Raw genomic sequence first — 22,193 nt, 5'->3', positions numbered from 1 at the left:
AGCACTGTTGTGGCTGTGCCATCCCTGGAAGCGTTGAAGGCCAGGCTTGATGGGGCTTGGAGCAACCTGGTCTAGTGGGAGGTGTCCCTGCCTATGGCAGGGGGTTGGAACTAGATAAGCTTTAAGGTCCCTTCCAACCCAAACCATTCTATGATTCTAATACTCTTGAATATACAAAAAAGACCCAAACCAGGGCAAACTCTCCTTCACTATAAAACCATCAATACACGAGAAATTTGGTGATACATACTACTTCATAAAACTTGCTGTTTTCAGATATTTCTATTTTTTCTCCAGATTTCTCAACTCTGTAACATCTTCACTGCTAGGTCTGCATTAATAAATCTCGATTTAGTAAAGTCAATAATCCTTTTACGATAACCGCTGTCCAGCACCGGTATGCCTTCTTGCACTGAATTCAACATTTTCTGTTTCCAAACCTCAATTTGATATGATCAAGTAAGTATAGCTTCAAGAAATATATACCAACTGTGTTTCAAAAACACCAATTACACGTTCCAACAGATGTAGATCATTCCGATCAGGTCTCAGCTGGTCACTAAAGGAATTGAGATTGTAATTTTAAACACAATGTGTCTCCCATAAGCAGCTGTAAAATACATGCTTCTACATAGGGAAAATGGATTTTTTCAGTGGTATGAAACTTCACTATTTTTTGCCTTTTTAAGAGACTATTTGGCCATTAAGATTTTTTCAAAGGAAACAAAATACAAGGGTTATTAATGGAAGCAAAAATTATTGTTAAAAATGAATTATTTATTGAACATGGATACCATAGCCAAATTAGCAATCACTGAAATAGAAGGAATTACATTTACATATGAATACAGCATACTATTTCTGTGCTCTAGGCCTTAGCTTGCACCAGGCCTCTCACGACTGCAGGATCTTTAGTTCAGATATGGCAGAATGTTGCTTAACAATAAGCTATCAACTAAAGACCTACAATATTTTGGATTTTATTTCCAAGATTTGTATCTCCAAAACCTCACAGATCTTTCCTCAACTTGAATTTCCTGCAATTTGAACTTCTATAATCTAATATCATGGAAAACTTGATACATGACAAAGATTTTCATAGTCTTCAAAGCCATTATAGCTGGTTAACAGTGTTTTGTACTACTCTAGTTCTGTAAACAAGGATTTGAATATTTGATATGTGGATAAATAGTGGTAAAATAACCAGATACGTATCTGAATACAGCTGGTCAGAATCTGTCATTTTCATTTTGTGAAAAATTTTAAGATTAATAAAATTATGTTTGGTCTCGATTATGAATAAAAAGTTAGTTTCAAATATTTTCATAAGCCATTTCTGAGTAAAAAAGCCAATGAACATTATTAAATGTGGAATTTATTATATTTGAATATTTAATTTCTTTTAACATAAAAAACAGTTTTGTGTGAAAAGTCTTTGAAATTAGAAGTTAAAATTTCTGAAGCAGTTATGATACCTGTTTTACTTGCAATTGCAATGGAGCATACACAGTCAGTTGACATGTACCTGTTGAGGAGCATTCACTTCCAACTGAGGAGCGTAAACTCTATCTACAAGCTGACTTCTCACTATGGATTATTTTTGCAAATATAAGTAAATTATTATAAAGCTAGAGATTTCTAATCTTTTGAAGATATAACTTGGCCTCCTCTATTCAGAGTATCACAATGAAAATATGAAGAGTTCAGATTAAGGAATAGCATTAAGAGTGCTTAGTTAACTAAAAAAAATATAGCATTTCCTTTAAGTCCCATATCCGAGTAATATTTTTACTTTAAAGGCTTCAGTAAGAATCTAAGTCTTGATCCCTGAAACTGTAAGGTTTCCAAGGTGTTCAGAGGATTGCATCAGAATTTCGGTAGTCTCATAAATACAGCTTGCTTTTGCAATTTAGAAGTCCAAATAAAAAGTGTTTTCCTTTCAGCTTGCCTATAAAAGTCAAGAAAACTCTTTTTTCAAAGATATAAGATGAAATGGTATTTCAGGATATATAACGTTTCTGTATTTTTATCCACTTCTCTCTTTCACTAAAATAAAAACATATTTTATTTATTTTTAATAAACTAGCTCAAAGACAACCATCAGAGATATACAGTAACAGATAAATGCAAAAAATAAAATTAATAATAATCCACTTTTTACTAGAGAAAAACATTGTCGAAGCAGTAAGCATCATGTATCATGTGCACAGTGTAACACGTGGAATTCTTCTAACACTCATAGACTGACCATAGATAACTGATCAATACTGGAATAGCGTAGAATAGGTATTGTTTAAAAGATTTGTATCTCCATGTGACTTGAATTTCCTTTCTTTTAGAAATTATAGATGCTTTCATAAAATCCAAACTGATACGTGTTTGGGTTTTTTTTTTTTTCCACAGAAATAAAACTTCATTAAGCTTTTTACCCCTTAAAGGGCTCACATTGAGAACTGATATGTGTGTAGTACAGAGAGGACATATTTAGAGTTTTGATAACGGAGACAGGAAAAACCACCATCAAAGCCCCAGCAACCTTCCAGGTTGCCCAAAGCATGAAAACCAGTGTCAGTTTAAAAAAGGCACATTTTTAAAATAAGATGACTCTTTAGAATTCAGACTATATAGGCAGCAGCTTGTCTGCACTAACACGCAGCTACCAGAATCAAATGTAGGGCTGAAAGACGATCTTACCAAGGAAACGGTGATATGACGTCGCCTCACATATGAAGCTGGATAAATGTTACCACACAGCCATATATAGGCCTTATATAAAATACTGCATACATTTCTGGACATTCACCCAAAGAAAATGCTTTCAAATTGGAAGAGATGACAAACACTAGGATAAAGGAGGGGCAAAGGAAAGCCCATCTTGCAGGAGGAAGGAAAGACAATGGCTGGCTTAGTTACTCTGAGAAAAAGTTTGAGGGGGGGAGTGTAGGTAACCAAGAGGTAACAACGCGGTTATCTAACTATAAAAAAGACTAAACAAGAGATGAAATTTAGAAAACTCTTGCTTTTCAAGCTATTCAGAAACCACTTTAAGATCAATTAAGCTAAGCTAAAGATGACAAAATTACCAGCTAAGGATCTCACTCCACTGCTGCATATACCGTTCATCTTTATAAAAGCATCCTGGGCTACAGTCTGAAAAGCAAACTGCAAATATAGATGTATCCTAGTGCAATCTTCATCAAGGAAATTGTAATGCTCAATGAACCTACTTAAAATCATTTGTAACGATTTAAACAAGATCAAAATGCTTCAAGTCAACTATCTAATAAATATTTTTCAGTGTTAGTCAGCAAATACTAAAATACAGATTATTCAGATTACACATGGCCCATCACACACTAATCACAAATTAATTATGCAGTAAATAATCACATACCTACTTCCCTCAGACTTTGGGAAAAACTCTGGTGAATCTTTTCAGTCGCTCTGGCATCAAGGATGTCTTAAAACCCATCAATCCCACTGAAAGGGCTTCAGAGAAGACTCCTGTCTTGTGATTGTTCTTAACCATCAGACTCTGCCAAGTTTCAAAACCATCTCTAGGAATATGTGCTTTTTTTTTTTTTTTTTTTTAAAAAAAAGAAGCCAAGCAAGCAAGCAAACAAAATACCTCCTAAAAACCCCAAGATCAGTCACTGTCTATTTTGCCAAAGATGCTGATCCATCCACATGCTAAATCTGCACATTGCTGATCTTTGTGAATTTATTTTTGTTGTTGCCAAAATAAATGTTTCAATAGCAGCTGCTTTCCCAAAAGAAGTAGCTCCAAATAAACAAAGAAATCATTTGTGAGGTCTATGTAGCTCTGGTTTGTAAGAAATCCAATTATAAGAATTGTACGAACACATTAAGTTGGACTCATTTGTAGTCATGTCTCTGTAGAAATAGGACTTGCTGAGTGGACAGAGTGAAGAAAGAACACTTTAGAGCAAGGAGTAATTTTGATTGTATTAATAAAAAACATGGAGGGAGTATTATATTGGAATGATGAGAGGGGAGTCAGAACACAATAACTTTGGGAGTGTCCGCTCTGTAGAGCATTTTCCAGAACCATGGGATGGCCACCCCTTCCTCCCATGTGAGCATCACTGTGACAGCTCATAAACCCAAGTATCTGTGCATGTGAAGGTGCCCTCAGAGAGCCCTCTTCATTGACAACATTGACAGCAACAAATTTCCTACTCCCTGCCATCTAGTGGGGCTCAATGCCCTGCACTCATGCCAATAAGTTTAATGTGAACCATGAAAAATAGAATTGAATCACATAAAATGAAGCATTTGTACATAAAAGTGTTTTGATCACACAAGTTGAATAATTTTATCTGTAAAGAATATTCCAAAGGTGAATCTCAATGGAAAAAACTCCACAAGTTTTAACTACATTCAAAGTATTCACAGGAAAAAATAGTTTATCTTTCAAAATTATTAACAAATTCAGATTTGGCTACATGAAGGAAAGTATGTCTAAATGAGATCTCCATTTCTGTTACCTTTGCAATGGTCTCATGCAGGCTGAAGGAGGGATCCAGCTCTTCAGTTTTTGTTGTTTGTACAGGAAAAAGAGCTTCGGAGAGAAAGCTAGAATTCTGTAAGAAAGAAATAAGAAGCCTTTTAGGAGTCCACATTGATTTTTCTCCTTCAAATGCTTATTGGATTTTGTTCAGAGATTGAAAAACCCTTCAAATTGTTCTTAAGTTTGGCTGATTATTAAACTTATTTCACTGATCTAATTAACTGATTCCAAGTCCCTGAAAGAGTCAAAAAACCCTAAGTCATATGACTTTATTTCTGGAATGGCAGTTGTCTTTGTAATTATGCTTCCCAAAGCAGCTAAAAGTTTTGCCTAAAGGGAGAAAAAAATATCCGCAGAGATTTCATTTTGAGCTAGGCAGCAATCAGACATTTTATTAAATACGTTATGATTTAGCGTTCAGAAGAAATGTAAACACAATAATCAAAGAATATACTTTTATCTTCTGCAACCATCCTATTTCTGTATCCAGTAATACCATCTACATAATATGGGGCTTTGGTTAATGGCCTAGAATTATGTCCTTTAGGGAGACCACTCTTTTTAAGACTAGGCAATCTTAATATATTATTTGTAAAAGATGTTCGCCTCTTCTTGTACTGTGAGAAAGCAAGAAGTCAGATTGCATATTTGTTGTCACAAGGAGACAAAAAACCTGATACCCAGGTGTAGGCTGAAGAAGCAAAACAATACAAAACAAAACCCCAAGCCTCAAAGGTGCACAGATGCCTAAATTGGGAATTATTTTATACTTATGTTCCTGAACCTGGTATAATAACCCAGAAACTAATCTGGAAAGAAAAATCTTTCTCTACATCCCTATAACTCCTGAGACACATAACCTACAATTATCCCTGCTTTTGTGGAGTGCCTCTAGTTTTGCTCTTTAGGCATGACCTGAACTGCCCCTCTCAAAAAGCTACGGACCTAGGGCCTGTCTAATCCCCACCTGGTATAAAAATAGGTGTAGAGGTGCACGTTGATGGACTGACATGCTCGATTTGGTACGTGTACTTTGAATACAGTCACTGTTCACCACCAGCAATGAGTTCAGTACAAAAGCACAGAAGCTATGGCCAAAGTTATTTCAGAGATCAGCAGGAGGATGTGACAGTGCGTGAGTATCATGCCATTCTAAATGGTACTAGCTATGAGGAGTTCTTTTAAATATTCTCTTCAAAGTGAAATCTGATCCACAAATAACCACAGATGTATCCACTACATTTAGCTACATCTTGAAGAGGAACAAAACTTCACCTCAAGCCCTCTGCCTCTAGGAAACTAAGTTCAGCATCATACTATTTTGTATCTCCTTGTCCATGAATCTTATTCTGGGTTTCGACTTTAATTTTGGATGCCAGCACCTATATATATTACTGTGTTTAGCTAGAATATCCTAAGGTCCTTTGTTGTATTTTTCTATTTAGTGTACAATGCACAGTGCGCCACATAGAATCACACACAGAGGGCTTACCAGAGGGATCGACTGCGGACTGCAGAGGCGCTACAAGCTTCTCATTAACATACTTCCTTGTAGCACGTCTTTGTATCTAAGTGCTGGGAAACTAGTCTTGTCCTTCATTTGACAGCCCTGGCAGAATCTCTAGGGAAGTATCCAGTTTCAGATTAAGTTAGGCTAGTCCTAGAACTAACATTTTGCATATGTCTTAACACCACTGGTTTTTTTTTCGGGAGAGGGACACTAATAAGAATATAAGAAAATGTATCCATTAGGAAAGGTTAAGTAGAGAAGTGTGACTCATGAAATGAATATATTTTGCCGATACATAATCATAACATTTTATGTATGTTAGTGCTGGAGCTTTACATAGGACCCAATAAAGAGAGCACCCCAACTCTGAGTGCAATTTTGACGTTCTGTGAATCCACGTATAAAATAGTACTAGCTGCAATAAGAAGCTGACAATATCCATGGCTCAGAAATGCCTAAATCATCATGACATTATACTATGATTACACCTCTATGAAGATAATTTTGAAAAATATTTAGAGCCTTTTCAGATTGAATTCCAAATAAAATTCACAGAACCCATGGTCCTGTATTTAAGATGAATAATTTTTCTGCTTTAGATTATTTCCCAGACTGTGAGGCAATATTGACAATATTCTGAAAGCATGCCCTTTTCAAATACTAGCTTCCCATGTCTAGTAGACTAATATTTTTTTAGTTTCCTCCTCCTAATATATACTGATCTTCAATAGCTTCTGTTCTTATTCTCAAAAAAAGACTCATACTTTGTACTCACAAGAAGTGAAGCCCCTTTTCAGGGGCGGTAAACCTGGTAAAGATGCTCAACACATTCTTCATCAGCCATAAAGTTATTTGCATTCAGAGGTTGCATGCTGAGCAGTGGCCAAATAAAGCTTTAGTTGAAAAATATTAAAACTGATCTGAGCTTTAACAGGATTGATTCGTGAAGTTGGCACTCCACTACCTTTTCACTTGCTAAAAACACTCAGTAGGGTTTATTGTTTTAAACTTCAGAAAGTGAGCAAACGAGAGAGACAAACAATTTAGATGCTTTTTTCTGGCTTGTACAACTTCTTCTTATGTGGCCGAGCTTTGCTCTTTCACATACTGGGTTCTAAGCCATACACAGACTGAAGAAAAATACTACTTTAGCTAAAAGAGCTGTTAACTTCAATTCAAACAGAAGAAGTTACGAAGAAGCAGAGAAAAAGCCCTACCCTGTTCTTTGAAACAAACGATATAAAGTATCTTACCTATGTACACCTGGGGGATAAAATGGTGGTATCCGATACACACCTGCTGAATTAGAATTATGTTTGTGCTACACAATGCAGTACATCATATGGATCCAAGAGCTAGTTCTTAATTGGGCACAGCACTGTTAGCTCTCTTCCTGAACAAGGGTGGGAAACAAATGAATTATAGTAATATCAGTGATGTGATATGACAACATGCTCTGCTCAAAACTATTCAGCTTCAGTGTAGTTCCCTAAAGATGCTCAATCCACCTCCTGAGCTAGTACATTCACAGCTAAATTAAGCTTCTTTGAACAGTGTGACGCAACTGATAGGCATGTTCAAGAAAACTCATTGAAAAGTATGTCTCAAAAAGGTACATTACACATTGCTGGTAAGTTTGCTTGTTAATTTTTTTCTACAAATTAATGCCTCCATGATCAATATTCTATCAGTATTTCCATACATTTCTAGAAGATTATTTCTGGTAGGAAGCTCCAACCACCTTCTTAAAAAAAAATAAAAATATATACAATTAGCACTGACTCATACAAATTTCTGTGTTCAGTGATGCATCTCTGTGTTGTATAATTTGTCACAGAAGTATCAGAATAATAAATGAAGTCATTCTTCCCTTCGGAAAACTATTTTTTTTTTTTTTTTTTTTAGATCTCAGGGAGATGATGCACAAAGCCATTTATTATAAAGATAAAATGCATACTTCAAGATTAATTCATAACACCTATTCATCTTTGTTTTAAGTTTGCACACTAATTTACAGAGCCATGTCATTTGACTGGGGGGAGGTTGAGGAACACTGTCATTCTGCTACGGTGGTGCTAATGTTGTTCATCACATAATTGCAATCAATAACTTAAAAAGAATTACATTATTTATATTCATTCTTGAGTACCTTACTGAGAGTCAGTGAAGGGAATGATTACTGAATTAGATTTGCTACACAACATCAGATTATCGCTCCATCTAGACAAATATTCTTTCTCTGGAATCTAAAACTTGATGGATCAGATGCCTGTACAGCAGAGAAACATCGTTTAACCAGCTTTTATTCCACCCTACTCTAGATACACACCCACAGAGTCCAGGTTAGGATCCTAGTTGTCCTACACTCACCTTGCATTCAATGGTGAGAGATACAAACACTGGAAGTATTACATTCATACCCATTCTCTTAATTTAGATGCCTTCATGGAGCAGAAGGTCTTGCTCCTCTTACACAACTTAAATGGAAAGAAATACTAGATCATAAGTGTTTGAATTACACAAGTGAAAGGTGTTACTGAACCCCAAGTCAGTGAGAGCTTTGATGTGGATCAGTTCTGGTATCTTCCTGGAGGCAAACACTTGACAAGACAAACTTTATTTTTCTTTAAAACTAGGTTTTACAAGAACTAAATTCAGGACAACAGCCTTCATTAAACAGCAAAAGTAAAAAAAAAAATAAAAAATAATTTGTAAATAACTTTTGCCTGTTGTTTTTTGCACGAGGCGTTTAGGTTCTTCCTCAGCCCAGCAACCCTTCAGCAACTTTCACTTGGCAACAACTTCAGCACCGCCCCTGCTAGGATCCCCGGGAAAAGAGGGGTTCTTTTCCGTATGCATCTTGTGGTCAGACTACGAATATGCTCCCTGCTCTTCTCATCAGTCCCTTCTGTATTGAAAGGTTTGGGGGTCTTTTTGATTTTTATTACTGTCCTCCTCTCACAGCAGGCCAGTCGCTCTCTCTTTTGCCACATCTATGCTCTGGATGTTCCTTCTCTGAAAGCCAGTGAGCAATCAACCCTCCTTCCAAAGGCTTCCAACCTAGTCGAGCCCACAGCAGCTGGGCAAGGTAAAGAGGCAGCTTTTGCTACTGCCTCACCTGCTGCCTTTTAAAGAAACACAACGTAAGTAAGCAACAATTAGAAAATAAATCAAAACACATTTTGCCATCACAAGTGGCAAGTCATTTTGCTCATGATGGAATCAAGACCCTGTTGCTAAGATCTCAAAAAGGAGAATCACTGCTTTTAGCGGACTTGGGAATTTTTGCATCATTAAGCTTTCTGCCCAGAAAACAAAGCCTTTCCTATGGAGTGCACGTGAAAAAAAATAAAAAAGACTACCAATTTATATATTTGTACATATTTATAGATAACATTTATTATTCTGTGTGTGTGTACTTGCAAAGAGTTAATCCAGGATTACTGTCTGAAATATCTTGCCCTGCACTTATAAAGGGAAATGTTTAGAACAGTTGTTGTTCCTTTTTATTTTTTTCATAAGAGACCTCCATAAAGAACTACTAGAAAGGCAAACATATTCTGTTTCTCTTGCCTTTTATTGTCTTTCAAGCACCATGCTCATCAGAGAAAGCTGCATGAACTTTCCAAGTAACAGAAGCCCACTCTTTATCCCAGGGCTAGATATGAGTCTAGATGATGTTTCAAGAGTACCTCTCAGCATTTAACAGCAAGAGCAACACTTTCCAACAGCGAGAAACTGAATCAGACTCATCATTTATTCTTTCAGCAAGCCCACAATATCAAGTGAGTGTTGGTTTGTGTGTTGTTTTTTTTTTTTAACAACAATGTGCTAAGCAAATTTCTAGTAAATACACACTAAAAAAACGCTACATGCTAATCCAAAGAGCACTAAAACCAACTATATTACTCCTTTATGTTTTTCACCCACAGTAGGGGTCACAGCTACAGTTGTTGTCCTTGTACTCTCCCAAACACACTTCCTAAACAAAATTCATCTGCCTTCTAGTCAGGCACTAGTATTGCCCTCGCTTTGTACAATGGGCAATGTTCTACATATTGTGCAGCTGAATGCTCTCAAAATGATATTGATTTATGGAAAAACTTTTTCAAGGTCAGATCACCGTGAGACACCCTAAAATTTAGGAGGCCCAACTTCCAGTCATGCCTTTAAAAATTTTCTCCTTGCTGTTTATTGCCTTTTGTAAATTGTTTTTAGGTAAACAGACATCCAAATGGATTAAGAACATTTGCTCTTCTGATCTGAAACTGTGTTTTTATCATACAATCTGTGCAATCGAGAAAGGACCACACCAATAATCCTTGAATTCCCTGCGTAACGATTTGGTTTCTCTATGAGCTCTTCAGAAGAGAAATGAACAAGCATAATGTGTATTTGGAAGCGGGCTCCCAAAACTCCCCTTTGTCTCATCTTCCTTTTGGAATGACCAGTTAACCTGATCTTTTCAATACTCATTTAATGAAGCATTCTGTGAAATTAGAAAGACATTGATGTTCCACTTTTCAAATAATGGGTCACTTCTGATTAAACTTCGATTGAACATTCAACTTTCAATCTTAAAACAAATTGCCTCCTTTTCATTTTAATTTGAACCCAATTTCCTGCTGCCCTCAGGTCTCGTGACAGTAATTAATTGATTTATGAATCGATTAAATGGGGATTGAAAATGCGGGAAAAAAAAACTTAAAACCCCAAACCTGGCTTACTCTCACTTATTTATATGATGGACACTTGCACTAAAATTCACTTTTGATTTACTAGACTCATTTTTCTAACTTATCTTATCCTTCCTCAACTAATAAAGTGAACAGAATGCTTCACCTTCTAAAGGTACTAAGTTTACCATCCCTTGTTTACCATCTTATAGCATACCTTCAATTTATATGGCAACTTTCAACCAATGCATTTTAAACAATGAATAAAATCCCACAGCATTTCTGATGATTTAATGTAAAACAGAGGAAATACCAAGACATACTTTAGAGATCTATTTTGGTGTCATTAGAAAAAAAAAAATCAAATTTTATTATACACTGTCATAGAACTGGAAATAGGTCTGTGGTACATACAACAAACTATATTCTTTACTAGGTCAGGACTATGCTGCATCCACAGAGAGTCCTGTTTTCTTGATTATTTCTTTAGAAATGGTTAAATTAGCAGTTAGGAAACTCTATTTAACTAAATTCCTTAATATGTTCTCATTCCATACCTGAATAGATTTTTCTTGCTGACTGAATATTCCCCAGCATTTATAAGAAAACAACTCTCTCTGTCCTTAACTTGGTGAATAGTACACAAATACCTGCAGAATTTTTTTTTTTTTTGTTTGGTGTTTTTTTGGTTGGTTGGTTTCGTTTTTTTTTTAAATTACATTCAGTGGGGGTTTCTCCACTCAGCAATAATGTTCAATCTGGAAAAACACGGTCTTTAATCTAAAGTTCTTTAATCATTTTGACTTCACCCTTATTAGTATTTGTCTGTATTGTCCATATCTGTGCCAGCTTCATCACTTCACAATATTTGTGCCACCAATTTCATGCTGCACAAAAGTAAAAAACTCTTAGAAAGGTAGAACAGAGAGCAAGCAGTGAAAGCAAAAATCCTCCTGAAATACGTACAGGTAGGCCAAACAGTATACACATGTTAATCTAACACTGCTAAAGTCTGCACAGCAAATAACAAAAGAAGGATGAAAGCCAAGTGACAGCTGTTTATTTTCTTCACATAGATCAAAGAATAATGTCTAACAGAGGAGAATTTAGGGGTATAAAGCTTCTTCTGCATCAGGACTGAGAATATAATCTGTTACCTGTCCATATATATACATATATATGCTGTGTTCGTTCTATAAGCTATTAACCTGTTTCACTCTTTCTGCCTTTTTGTAATACAATAGCATGAAGAGTAGAATTGCAGCAACCTGAGGGACACACTCAAACATGCAGAGTCTGGTCACTAAACCACAAAGCAAGTAGTTAGTGCTTACCTTCAGAATCAACCTGGGAAACAAGTTTACTTGGGAGGTTGAATTCACCTGCAGACCATGCACTGTAAAGTTATGCTAGTGTCCAAAACTATGACCCAGAAATCCAGATGCTTACAATTGCATGAGGACTTGTCTGCATTTGTATTCAAAACCATTGCCAAAAATTTGTCATAGCATGAAGGAGAAAGCGCCGTCAGAAGAAAAGATAAAGAGAAAGCAGTGAGAACAGAAATACCTTTGAAATTTGCACTGCAGGCTCTCGCTAATTCCTTCTTCCATTTTACCCTAAGTCAAGCAATCAGCATATGGTGTCTTGGCAGCAAATATACAATTGTATTCCTTTGTGAAACAGGTGTTTCACCTCAGCTAGGCTAAAAGACCATCTCTTCTCCATTTTCCTATTTTCCTTTTTTTTTTTTTTTTTTTTTCCTGGCAGGGTGTAAGAGATTGAACCAGAGGTTTGACTGAAAGAAAGATCAAGAAAAGAGTAATGGAAAAGGGTACCTCATAGACTAAAATAGGGCTTATCATCAGCCACCTGGAATACTTTTAGTTTGGGAGGGTGCTGCAGACCAAAGCAGATTTATAAATAGATTTACTGAAAGAGTGGATTACCTAGCGTAGAACATACTGAAGCCAAAGTGTGGTTCTCTAATGCATGGGTTAAACTGAATCAATGAAATAACACCAGGCATTAATGTATGGCATATAGGGTTTCTCACTAATAAAGGCCCTTGGAGCTACAAATATATTGCAGAAGAGCGTGCATGCCTCTCCATCTGACTAGTAGGCTGACTCTTCCCTTTCTAGCAAATGCTTTTGATATCTAATTAAATACCACCTCCCCCAATTCACAAAGGATTATAAAGCGATGCAAAAGTTGGTTTCCACTGGTTATTACTTAAATGAAACTAAAGACATAAAATGTGTATGCTTTTAAATTATTTTTAGAAAGCAAAGCTTTGCAGTTCCCACAGCCTAATGTGTATCAAAAAACTAATTCAAAGTCAGAATGACCCTACTTTGTGAAAATGGGCATGTCAGAAAGAGTTTCTGACAAGAGGCTTTCCTTTGGCATTTTTACTATTTCAGTTTACTGAAGAACTTTTAGAAAAGAAACACCACCAAATCTATTTTCTATTTTAATGTTCTGGTAATGATGTGCACTGACCTTGTGATGTCACCAGATGCTGGATGAAATAAGCAAGGCCTGCCAAATCAGACTACACAGAGAACAGAAGAGGCAGAATTGGAATCACCACGGCACGATTTATTTTATTATTCAACTCCATTGTAGCCAGAAAAACTCAAGCCAACAGCCATCAGACATGAAAAGAATATAAGCACTTTTCTGTCATCTCTTCTAATTTAATGTTTTCTTCCTTGCATTAGTATGTGAATTGAAATAACCACTGTAAAGCTATAAATTCACAGACGGCAGCACAAAGAAAGCAACTTTTAGGATATGAGGATACTTGCATAACTTTATTCCTCTCATGAGTTTTCCCTTGACACTTTTTAAACTGAAGGTAGAATCAGCAGTTTAAGTAGAGAAGCAGCCCAAGCCAGAAATCCAGAACCTCACAGAGGATCTCACAAAGCTTCAGAAGGCTAGAAATAGGAGGCTCAGTTCAGATTCATTACATGTAAGAGAGAACACCTGTTCTTGGATGTGAGGTGTGAAGGATGCAAGAACATTTTGTAACATTTTATGACCAAATATGAGCATTCAAATTATGCGGAAAACAGGCAGTGCCAGTAAGATCATCTTAACAATGTTCTGCTGTAAGCCGTGAATCCCAGTGACAATGTCTTTCATAATCACAAATATTATAAAGCACAATGCTTTTACTTCCTGATTTGATGCTTCTTATTTCCAGTTATTTTTAGTGCTTTAAAAAACTATTTAAATTATTATGCTGAATGAAGAAATCTGACTTTATCCACTGGACAGATATTGTGTAGGTGGGAGGCTCACCATTTTGAGGTAAGAATCAGAATTGGCTTTTGCTCAGAACAACAATAATGTCTTCAAAGACAATATCTATTTATCAAAAGCCTTATTAAACAGTTCTTTAATGGCTATGATAAGATACATCAAACATTACAAATTTTATTTGAGAGAATGTAACATTGACTCAAATCACAGCTGTTTGATAGTCCAGTGATCCTGATTTTTTTTTCCAAAGTATTAAAAGACAAAGCTGAGTGCCACACTACTAATATATGCTGACACAAAGGCAAGTTTTGATACTTATTTCAGATACTCTGCCAGAGGATTTTTAGTTGGTCTGTTGACTTTAGCCACTCAGAACAACAATGGTAAAATGTTATCTTGAATGCAACATGCCATTTACTTCTCCAGAGAGGACAGATAATTCAGTGCCCTCTATCCTTAGGTAATACATGTTTTCAGTAACTAGATGCTTCAGTAAGCTATCAAACAGAAGCAATGACTGGTGTCTAAGCAAGTTTCTCACGTTTTCCGTATCCCATTGACCCTGTTAACTTCCAGGCTGTCTTACTGCCATTGACTTTCAACAGCCCTCAGTCAACTCCAAGAAAATGAAGAGCCTATGAGAGCATCTGCAAGGACAGAGTTTACAGCAGGAACATGTATTCATGCAGTGTGAATGCTAAAGAAGCTGTGCATTTTTGTCACTGTACAGCAGGTTTGGAATACGAATTTTCCCATCCTAGATGAACCGTGGAATGTTTGGGACATCAAAGCACTAGGTTTTGTGAGACCAAACAGATTCTTTTGGAGCAAAGTAATGTATCCAACTGATGAGGACGTCATCAGTTTCACTAACATTAATGGAATAACAAAGATGCTCTTTCCTGAAATTAAGTAGCTAAATATTCATATTATTCAATAAAACAACTCAAGCAATCAATTGAACATCAAACGTATTATGTCTTGTAAAACACTGAGTCATTAACCTTAACAATTTCAGCATGCTCTCTCTACCAAATTCAACTAACTTAGCATCCAAGCAGACAGACTGATGTATTAATGTAGTACTGGTGAGTGCCATACTGAGTAACCCCTGAATATACTGAGAAATTAAAAAGCACAAATTTATGCTAAAGACAGACAGAAAAGAGAAAACATGTTGGTCAGAAGAAATATAGTATGAGTAAACAAAAGCATAGCTATCGTAAAGACAGTATAGCCCATGAGTGAGAAAGGCAAGACACACAAGCAGCTGGGGTTTGGACCTACCTTCACAAGTAGTCCCAAGACAATCTACTGGGGATTGTTCAAACTGTATTTGCTTACACACTGGCAGTTCATCACTTGTCCGTGAACAAAAATGAAACCTCTGTCTTCACCTTGACACATCTAACTCCCATTGCTACACTTTGTTGACCATAAAGTTCTACTACAAAGTTCATAAAATCTCCCAGCAGCAAATGCAACAGCACCAAATTCTCCAGAGACAGATTAGAAAAAGGAAATCCTGGGTTTCCAAGCAACCTGCCATTCTGAGGCGGATACACATTTGCTCCTTTGCAAAGGATTTCTGGTATTCTCAGCATGCTAGTATTTTGATTTTTTCATACATGCATGAAACACCCCTCATAACTCCCCATGGGCAGCTACCAGCTGTGTATCTCCTTAAGAAATTTAACATATACCAGTGAGAAAGGGGAGGAGGAGTAAAACAGGGGAGGATGGGAGCCATGCAGAGCCGTATTTTTAGATGGAAAAGCTACCAAATTGCAGATCATCACAGCAACACACTACTGTTATGCAAACTCCCTATTAGTCTATGGCTTCTGTTTAGGGTAGGAGTCTTCCTGGAATATCAGTCTCAAACAACTGGCACTAATTCCCTTCTAAGGACATTCATGCATATGCCACAGGCTTAGAAGTTCTGTTTTGAGCAGCTAAGGCTGATATAAGTACACCAAGTCTTCGCATATGGTCTACCCTGATCCTTCAAAGAAAATGATGCTGTGATGCTTCTAATTAAAGGTCCTGATAAATATACTTGGATCTGATAAATTAACTGGACTGGATGACACTTAATCCAGGAGGACATAAATAATAACAGAAGAAAAACAGCATAAAATTGACCAGAAGAGGCTTGTCAGCTGTAGAGAAGCCAAGCAGTCAATCAGAAATCTCAAGAAAGTAACTAACTCTTTCCTGTCTGGAAAAGGACGGGAGGACATACCAGAAGTACCTGGATACAGAGTAATAGTAAGATTAATGATCTGATGCAAAATGTTGAGATAACTGCATTAAGAATACAGAGATCTGAAACCTCAGAACATAAAGACTGACTGACTTTAAGCACTGTAACTGTTTGACCAGTTAACTACATAGTGATACAAACATGGCTCTCAATAAAGGATACCATAATCACAGTATCACAGTATGCTAATAATAAACATAATGAGACAACTCATGTTTGCTTTAGATATATGCACACAGGTACAAGGCTGTGTTTATGGAGTTAAACTTCTCACTTTACCCAGAATACGCTGACAAAATTACACACAGACTTTGCTGCTTTCCATAACACCACCTTGATTTTTTATATATATATATATATGCATCTAAAAATAAAGTGTGTGTTTTTACATACATATAACACCTATATGAATAATCCTTGACAAGAACTTTGCTAAGAGAGAATGTAAGAGACCATTGGTCAGAAATTTACAGTGTTTGCTCACAATACACCCAGGTGCTTCACATTACAATACATGTTATATTCCCCGGTAAGCTGCAGCTCAGACTTTGTAGCTAGAAGACAGAGGTTGTGTTTGTCACTGGGGATTATCTGTCCTGGAGTTTGCAAATGGTTCACTGGTTGTTTTCAGCTTTGTTGACATTCACAGTCTATTCTGTATCAGAGATACAGAGACAGAGAACTGTTCTTTCAAAGAAACAGTAGCTTTTAATAAATTCTGGCAGCCAGAGAAATGGTAATAGCTCACTGCTAGGCAGAAATTAACTTTATTTTCATTGGTTGTTTTGTGAAATCTAAGAAACAGTGTGCTAGAGGTTATAATGGCAATGGGCGTAGCTATTCATGCGGTAATAGAGCCAGTGGCCATCAACTACACTACTGAATTACCTATGCTGCAATGATTGACAAGGCAGTTGCAAATCTGAAAATAAAAGAAAAAAACTCCAAATGCTTCCTACAAGTTCCACTTAAAGTAAATTAAACTTCTCACAGAAGCTAATTACTTAGACACTTTCACTGAACTAAAATTAAATAATATAAACAGCACGTCAAGGTCATAACTGGAACCAACTCAGTGCATCAGTGAATCAATAATGGTAGGAAACAGAATCTCCCAGTCATCAGTGGGACAAAGACGTTCATGGTAAGGTCCCAGCATGGCCAGTCTGGCTGCCTGGATAGAGTCCTGACCCTTTACAGATGGCCAACACCCAAAACTTCCCCATGCCACCCTGATTTCTATGCACCATGTTCAGTTTCTATGAAAATGTTCAGTTCAAAACCTTACCTTGACAAAAAAAAAAAACAAAACAAACAAGAAATGAAACAGCAGCTGAAGGTCCCCGTAATACACAATTAAAATGGGGCTCCCAATCACTGACACCAGAACCCCACAACTTACATACATTCCATGCTGTTTCCACACAGACAAAACTTGGTATAAACACCAGTTTCCCATTCACTTTAAAGAAAAACCACAAGCCAGATGCGCTGAAGAGCATTCCACGCTGACTAAGCCCTCCCTCTGCACTCACACGAGGACACGAAAGAGATAAAAGCAGCATGCAACATGGGAGTTATTTTTCGGTAAACTAGACCCTAGGTTCTCTCCATCAAGGACAGCTTCTCTGTTTCTTTTCTCATAACAAAGAAAACTTGGAAAGCTTTTGATTTCTTTTGAAAGAAGTGCACGATGTGCCAGTGTAAGCATGTAAATACTGAAATCAAGAAACTGCAGAAAGTTTCCCCAAAGAGCGATAAAAAAGAAAGAAAAAAGGGTAGGATGGGGGGAGGGGAGGAAGCAGAGGCAGATGCTAAAAACAACTGAGAAGCCCCATTTATTGAAGAGTTAAGATTTAGTAGCCTCTGTATTACATCAGTGTGGGCGAAAATCACTTTTAAGGGCTCTAATGAAAGTTGAAAGTTACCTTCAAAAAGTTATGCATATTTCAACAGAAATAAAAATCATTATGCATTCTCTCTAAAGAGGATACAATCTCAAACTGTCAAAATTCTAAACTCTTCTACATATATTACATACAAATGCCTTCTATAAAGAAACCTCTTTTCATTTTTCTTCTAAATTAGCTTAGTGGTCCATGGTATTACACTATCTTGGTCTAGCCTGTGAATAATGTGACAGGTAATTTTTATACTTCTTGCCTGTACTTAAAGTTTGAGTGAAGATACGGAAAACAACTTTTATGGTCTAGGTGTAAAAGTAAATGTTCTGTAAGCCCTGCATACCCAAACTTGGACAGCTACCATAAAATATTTCATGCTAAATATGTGTCCATCAATAAACAAGAAAAAAAGAGGGCAGTTGTTTTTTTTTTAATAATGTGCAGTAACTTGTTTTTTCTCAAAACAAAATGATAATGCTAACATTGATGTAACCTACCACATTATCACAGAAGAGATTTAAAATTCTGTATTATCAGATAGGAATCATTATGTAATAGAATGCACTGAGAATAATGAATGATACATAGATAACATAGGAAGTCATCTAGCTATAATTTGAACAATTGGATTCCTCATGAAACTGCCGACTACTATGACATAGAAATAAAGAGTAACAGTCTATTTCCTTCTTGAAAAAAGTTCAAACTACTCCTGTACCAGCTTAACTTTGCAAGCGATTGGAATGGCTTCAAAACTTTGAACAGTTTAATGTGGTTTGATTTACGATGCTGAAGAAACAATCAAATATCTAACTGAAACCATGGCAAATCCAGATTATATTTTCTCTTGTAGCCAAACATTAGGCTGTCATAGCAAGGATCTTTTTCTCAGTCTCTGCGATTTACTTATGTTCCAGTACTTCAACAACTATGCTATAAACTGTACTAAGAAAGACATAATCAAAATGCATTAACTTGCAACTATGAGGTTGGTTCGTTTCTCTGGCAAATACAGATCTTTTAAAAACAACTTTCCTCTGTCTCCTTTCATGAAGGTAAGAAGGCAAGCGTGGCCATCAGATTAAAATGTTGTCTCCAGAAGAGCAAACTACATTTTTAAGGTGCTCCACTGAGAAGAGGGAAAATGATATAATATGATGCTCATATGAAAAGAAAAACAAGGCAAAACTTAAAGAAATAAAAGAGAAATAAGAGAAACGAGAAGGTTAAAAGAGGAGGTATGAATAAACTGAAGTTCTGAGTCTCTCTGACAGGTAAAACTATGGCTAGAAAGAGGAAACTCCACAAAATTTTCTAGACCATGATGTTGGTCCATTTGTTATATTTTTATATAATAAATGCACTGTAAAAATGAAAGGAAAGATTTATGCCAAACAAGTTTCTGGAGAAGGCTGGAAACAGCCTTGACACCCTACTGCAAACGCTGTGTTATATTTTAAGACACACATGTGGTACATTTTAAGACATAAAATTAACATCAATCTGTCTTAAGTCAATCAGCAGAAAGTTATTTGAAGGACTGAGGTCACTCAGCAGTTACAAGACTATGGAAGACTCCTGTGTTCTCTTTCCATATACCTCTGTATGTACTGACACACATATTCTTGGCATAGTAGAATCTCTCTTCTCCTTTCCATGGTTGATGAGGCCACTAAAGAAGATGGATTAGAAAACAGCCCTTAATTTTGCCTCAGAGTTTCAGTGTTCTTGTGGAATCTGCCTCTCCTCCTCCACAACTAATACCCTATTTGAGGACACCAGCCTTAACGAACTGGTACCATAAGCACACAGGAGCAGCCCTTACCAAAATACATCGCAGCACATTTAGCCCTTCTCAGTATATACTGCCTGAAATCACTACCTCTATAACCAACAGCTGTGTAAAGAGCTTACATTTTACATTACATCTTTTCCATAACAGGTGATGCTTCTATTGCAGCTAAAACGTAATGGGACAAACCCCCCTGAGATCCCCAAGAGATTTATTGTACTCTGCTTCTGTACTAGATGTAATCTATAGTGCTGAATAAAGCTATAATTCCCGTATTAGCTCACTGTGATGATTTTTATATTCCAAAGAACTTTTTGAAAAGTTCACAGATAAAATTCCAAAACAGTACCAAAAGCTGAAACTTTCTCACATTTTAATAAAATGATTACCACTTGAATACCTTGCTCTTTTAGAATCCTTCTTATGTTTATGCTTCAAGCCTTTCATCAAGAGGTAGCATTGCTCCGTTACACTAATGTATGAAAAAAAAAAAAAAAAAAAAAGACGAAAGATAAACTGGGAAAATAACAAACTTTTTGAGTAAAGTGGTTTGACCAGAAGTACAAACTGTTTCTGAGAAACACCACTTTAATTATGAAAGGTGCTTTACAGGTTTGGATTACACATGCCTCATAGTACCACTGCTAAATCCTGTTCTACAGCAACAGAGAAATCTTTTTTTTTTTTTTTTTTCCACTAAGTAAAAAAAGGAAGTTTGTTTTCTCTGAACAGGAATTAATCCCCAATCGAGTTTCAGAGGTATCAGACAATCACCAATTCAATTGACATTACATAGAAATGTGGAAACTCAGCATATTTAATGGCGGAAACACCTCAGCATAAGGTAGAACACCGGTCAAACAACATTTTGAAGGATTTTAGTGACCGATTATAAAGAATCGAACCTAGGAATCTGAGCAACAAGTTCTCTACCTCCACACAGGCTTTCCACCCATTGTGTCAAAACTACATCAATGGTACCCACTTTCTGAAATAAATCATTCTATCTTCACAAAATAACTTCCTAAATTGTGTTAAACAGGATAACCCAGAGTACTCTGCATTTGTGCATCTTTTCCATTCATGTCTCCAGTTGTAAGAAATTTCATGAGTTAGCAAGTAAGCATTCACTCTAAAACCACTTTCTGTTAACACAGCCACAGATTTGAATAATGAGCCTTTTATTGCTGTAAAGGTTAAGTTTAAATAATTTTTAACACTTTTTTTTGTATTCTGTAGAGATCATTCACAAAAGCAGAGTTGAGTCTACACTGAACGTTACTTCATATGGAAGAACACAGTTATCAGTCACACAACTGAAATAAACCATTTAATACTAGAATTTCCATTAACATGCAAATTTAAGATGCCAAAAAGCAACAGAAAAGGATAAAAAGGATGCATAAGGGAAGAGAATTATTAAGTGATAAAGTGGTGTGTTCTATTACACAGGTACACAATGCATTCAGAAAGAAGAACAATGAAGAACTCAAACAGAAACTGAATGCATGCTCTTCAGATCATACACCACCATACCCAGCATTTTTAGTTATTCCTAATTTATCATCAAGTAACCAAGAGCTGAGCTTCAGTCATATTGTTTACAAAATAAAAACATCACAGGTGAAGTATTTACATCTAAGACACTAAGCAGAAACACAATGAACAGTGACATATCCAAAACCATAGTTTTGTCCATTATATGCGTGTATTTTCTGTCATTATGGACCACTTATTGGTTTGAAAATACACTGTCATACAAACTTGACTGATATTTTCAAGGGCACAGAAACGGTCCACACACGAAAAAAAACAGAATTTACTCCCTTGCTCCAATTTATTATTCCTGATGTAGCAACGATCATACAATCGAGTAACTCCACTGATATCTAGCTCTTATTGCAATACAGAGAGTAACAAAGACAAGTCTGTGATGTAAGACCTCTTTTACTTTATGCTGCTCTTGTTGACGTAAAGCTAAGTGAAGATGTTTCTAATACTATTCTCTACTGAGGTGAGGACTAATAGACTTACGATCATGGTCTTTCAGTAGTACACAAATTCAGATTTGAAATCAACATTACTTCTCTCTCCGGAGGCTCTACGTGGTCACTTGGATGTAAATTAAACATTAACTTGAATAGCATGACTTCTCCTCAAAGTAACAGAATCTGCAGTATGAGGAAAAGCTGATGAGCCTTTCTCCTAATACATTACAAATCAGAACATGACCCTCACGTG

General features: G+C 36.3%; 1 protein-coding gene across 1 annotated transcript in view; it reads right to left on the bottom strand.

The window, feature by feature from the left end:
* Positions 1 to 22,193, bottom strand: part of NAALADL2 (N-acetylated alpha-linked acidic dipeptidase like 2) — a gene marked incomplete at both ends in the record, with an annotated part of 383,945 nt that overhangs the window by 62,012 nt on the left and 299,740 nt on the right. Inside the window, one exon of the mRNA XM_082486918.1 lies at positions 4,509 to 4,604. Coding sequence (XP_082343044.1) covers positions 4,509 to 4,604 — 96 coding nt within the window. The remainder of the gene's footprint in view (positions 1 to 4,508; positions 4,605 to 22,193) is intronic.

Source organism: Vanellus vanellus (genome assembly GCF_965231255.1).
Source record: "Vanellus vanellus genome assembly, chromosome: 8".
Taxonomy (NCBI): Eukaryota; Metazoa; Chordata; class Aves; order Charadriiformes; family Charadriidae; genus Vanellus; species Vanellus vanellus.
This window is presented reverse-complemented; position numbering and strand designations above follow the sequence as displayed.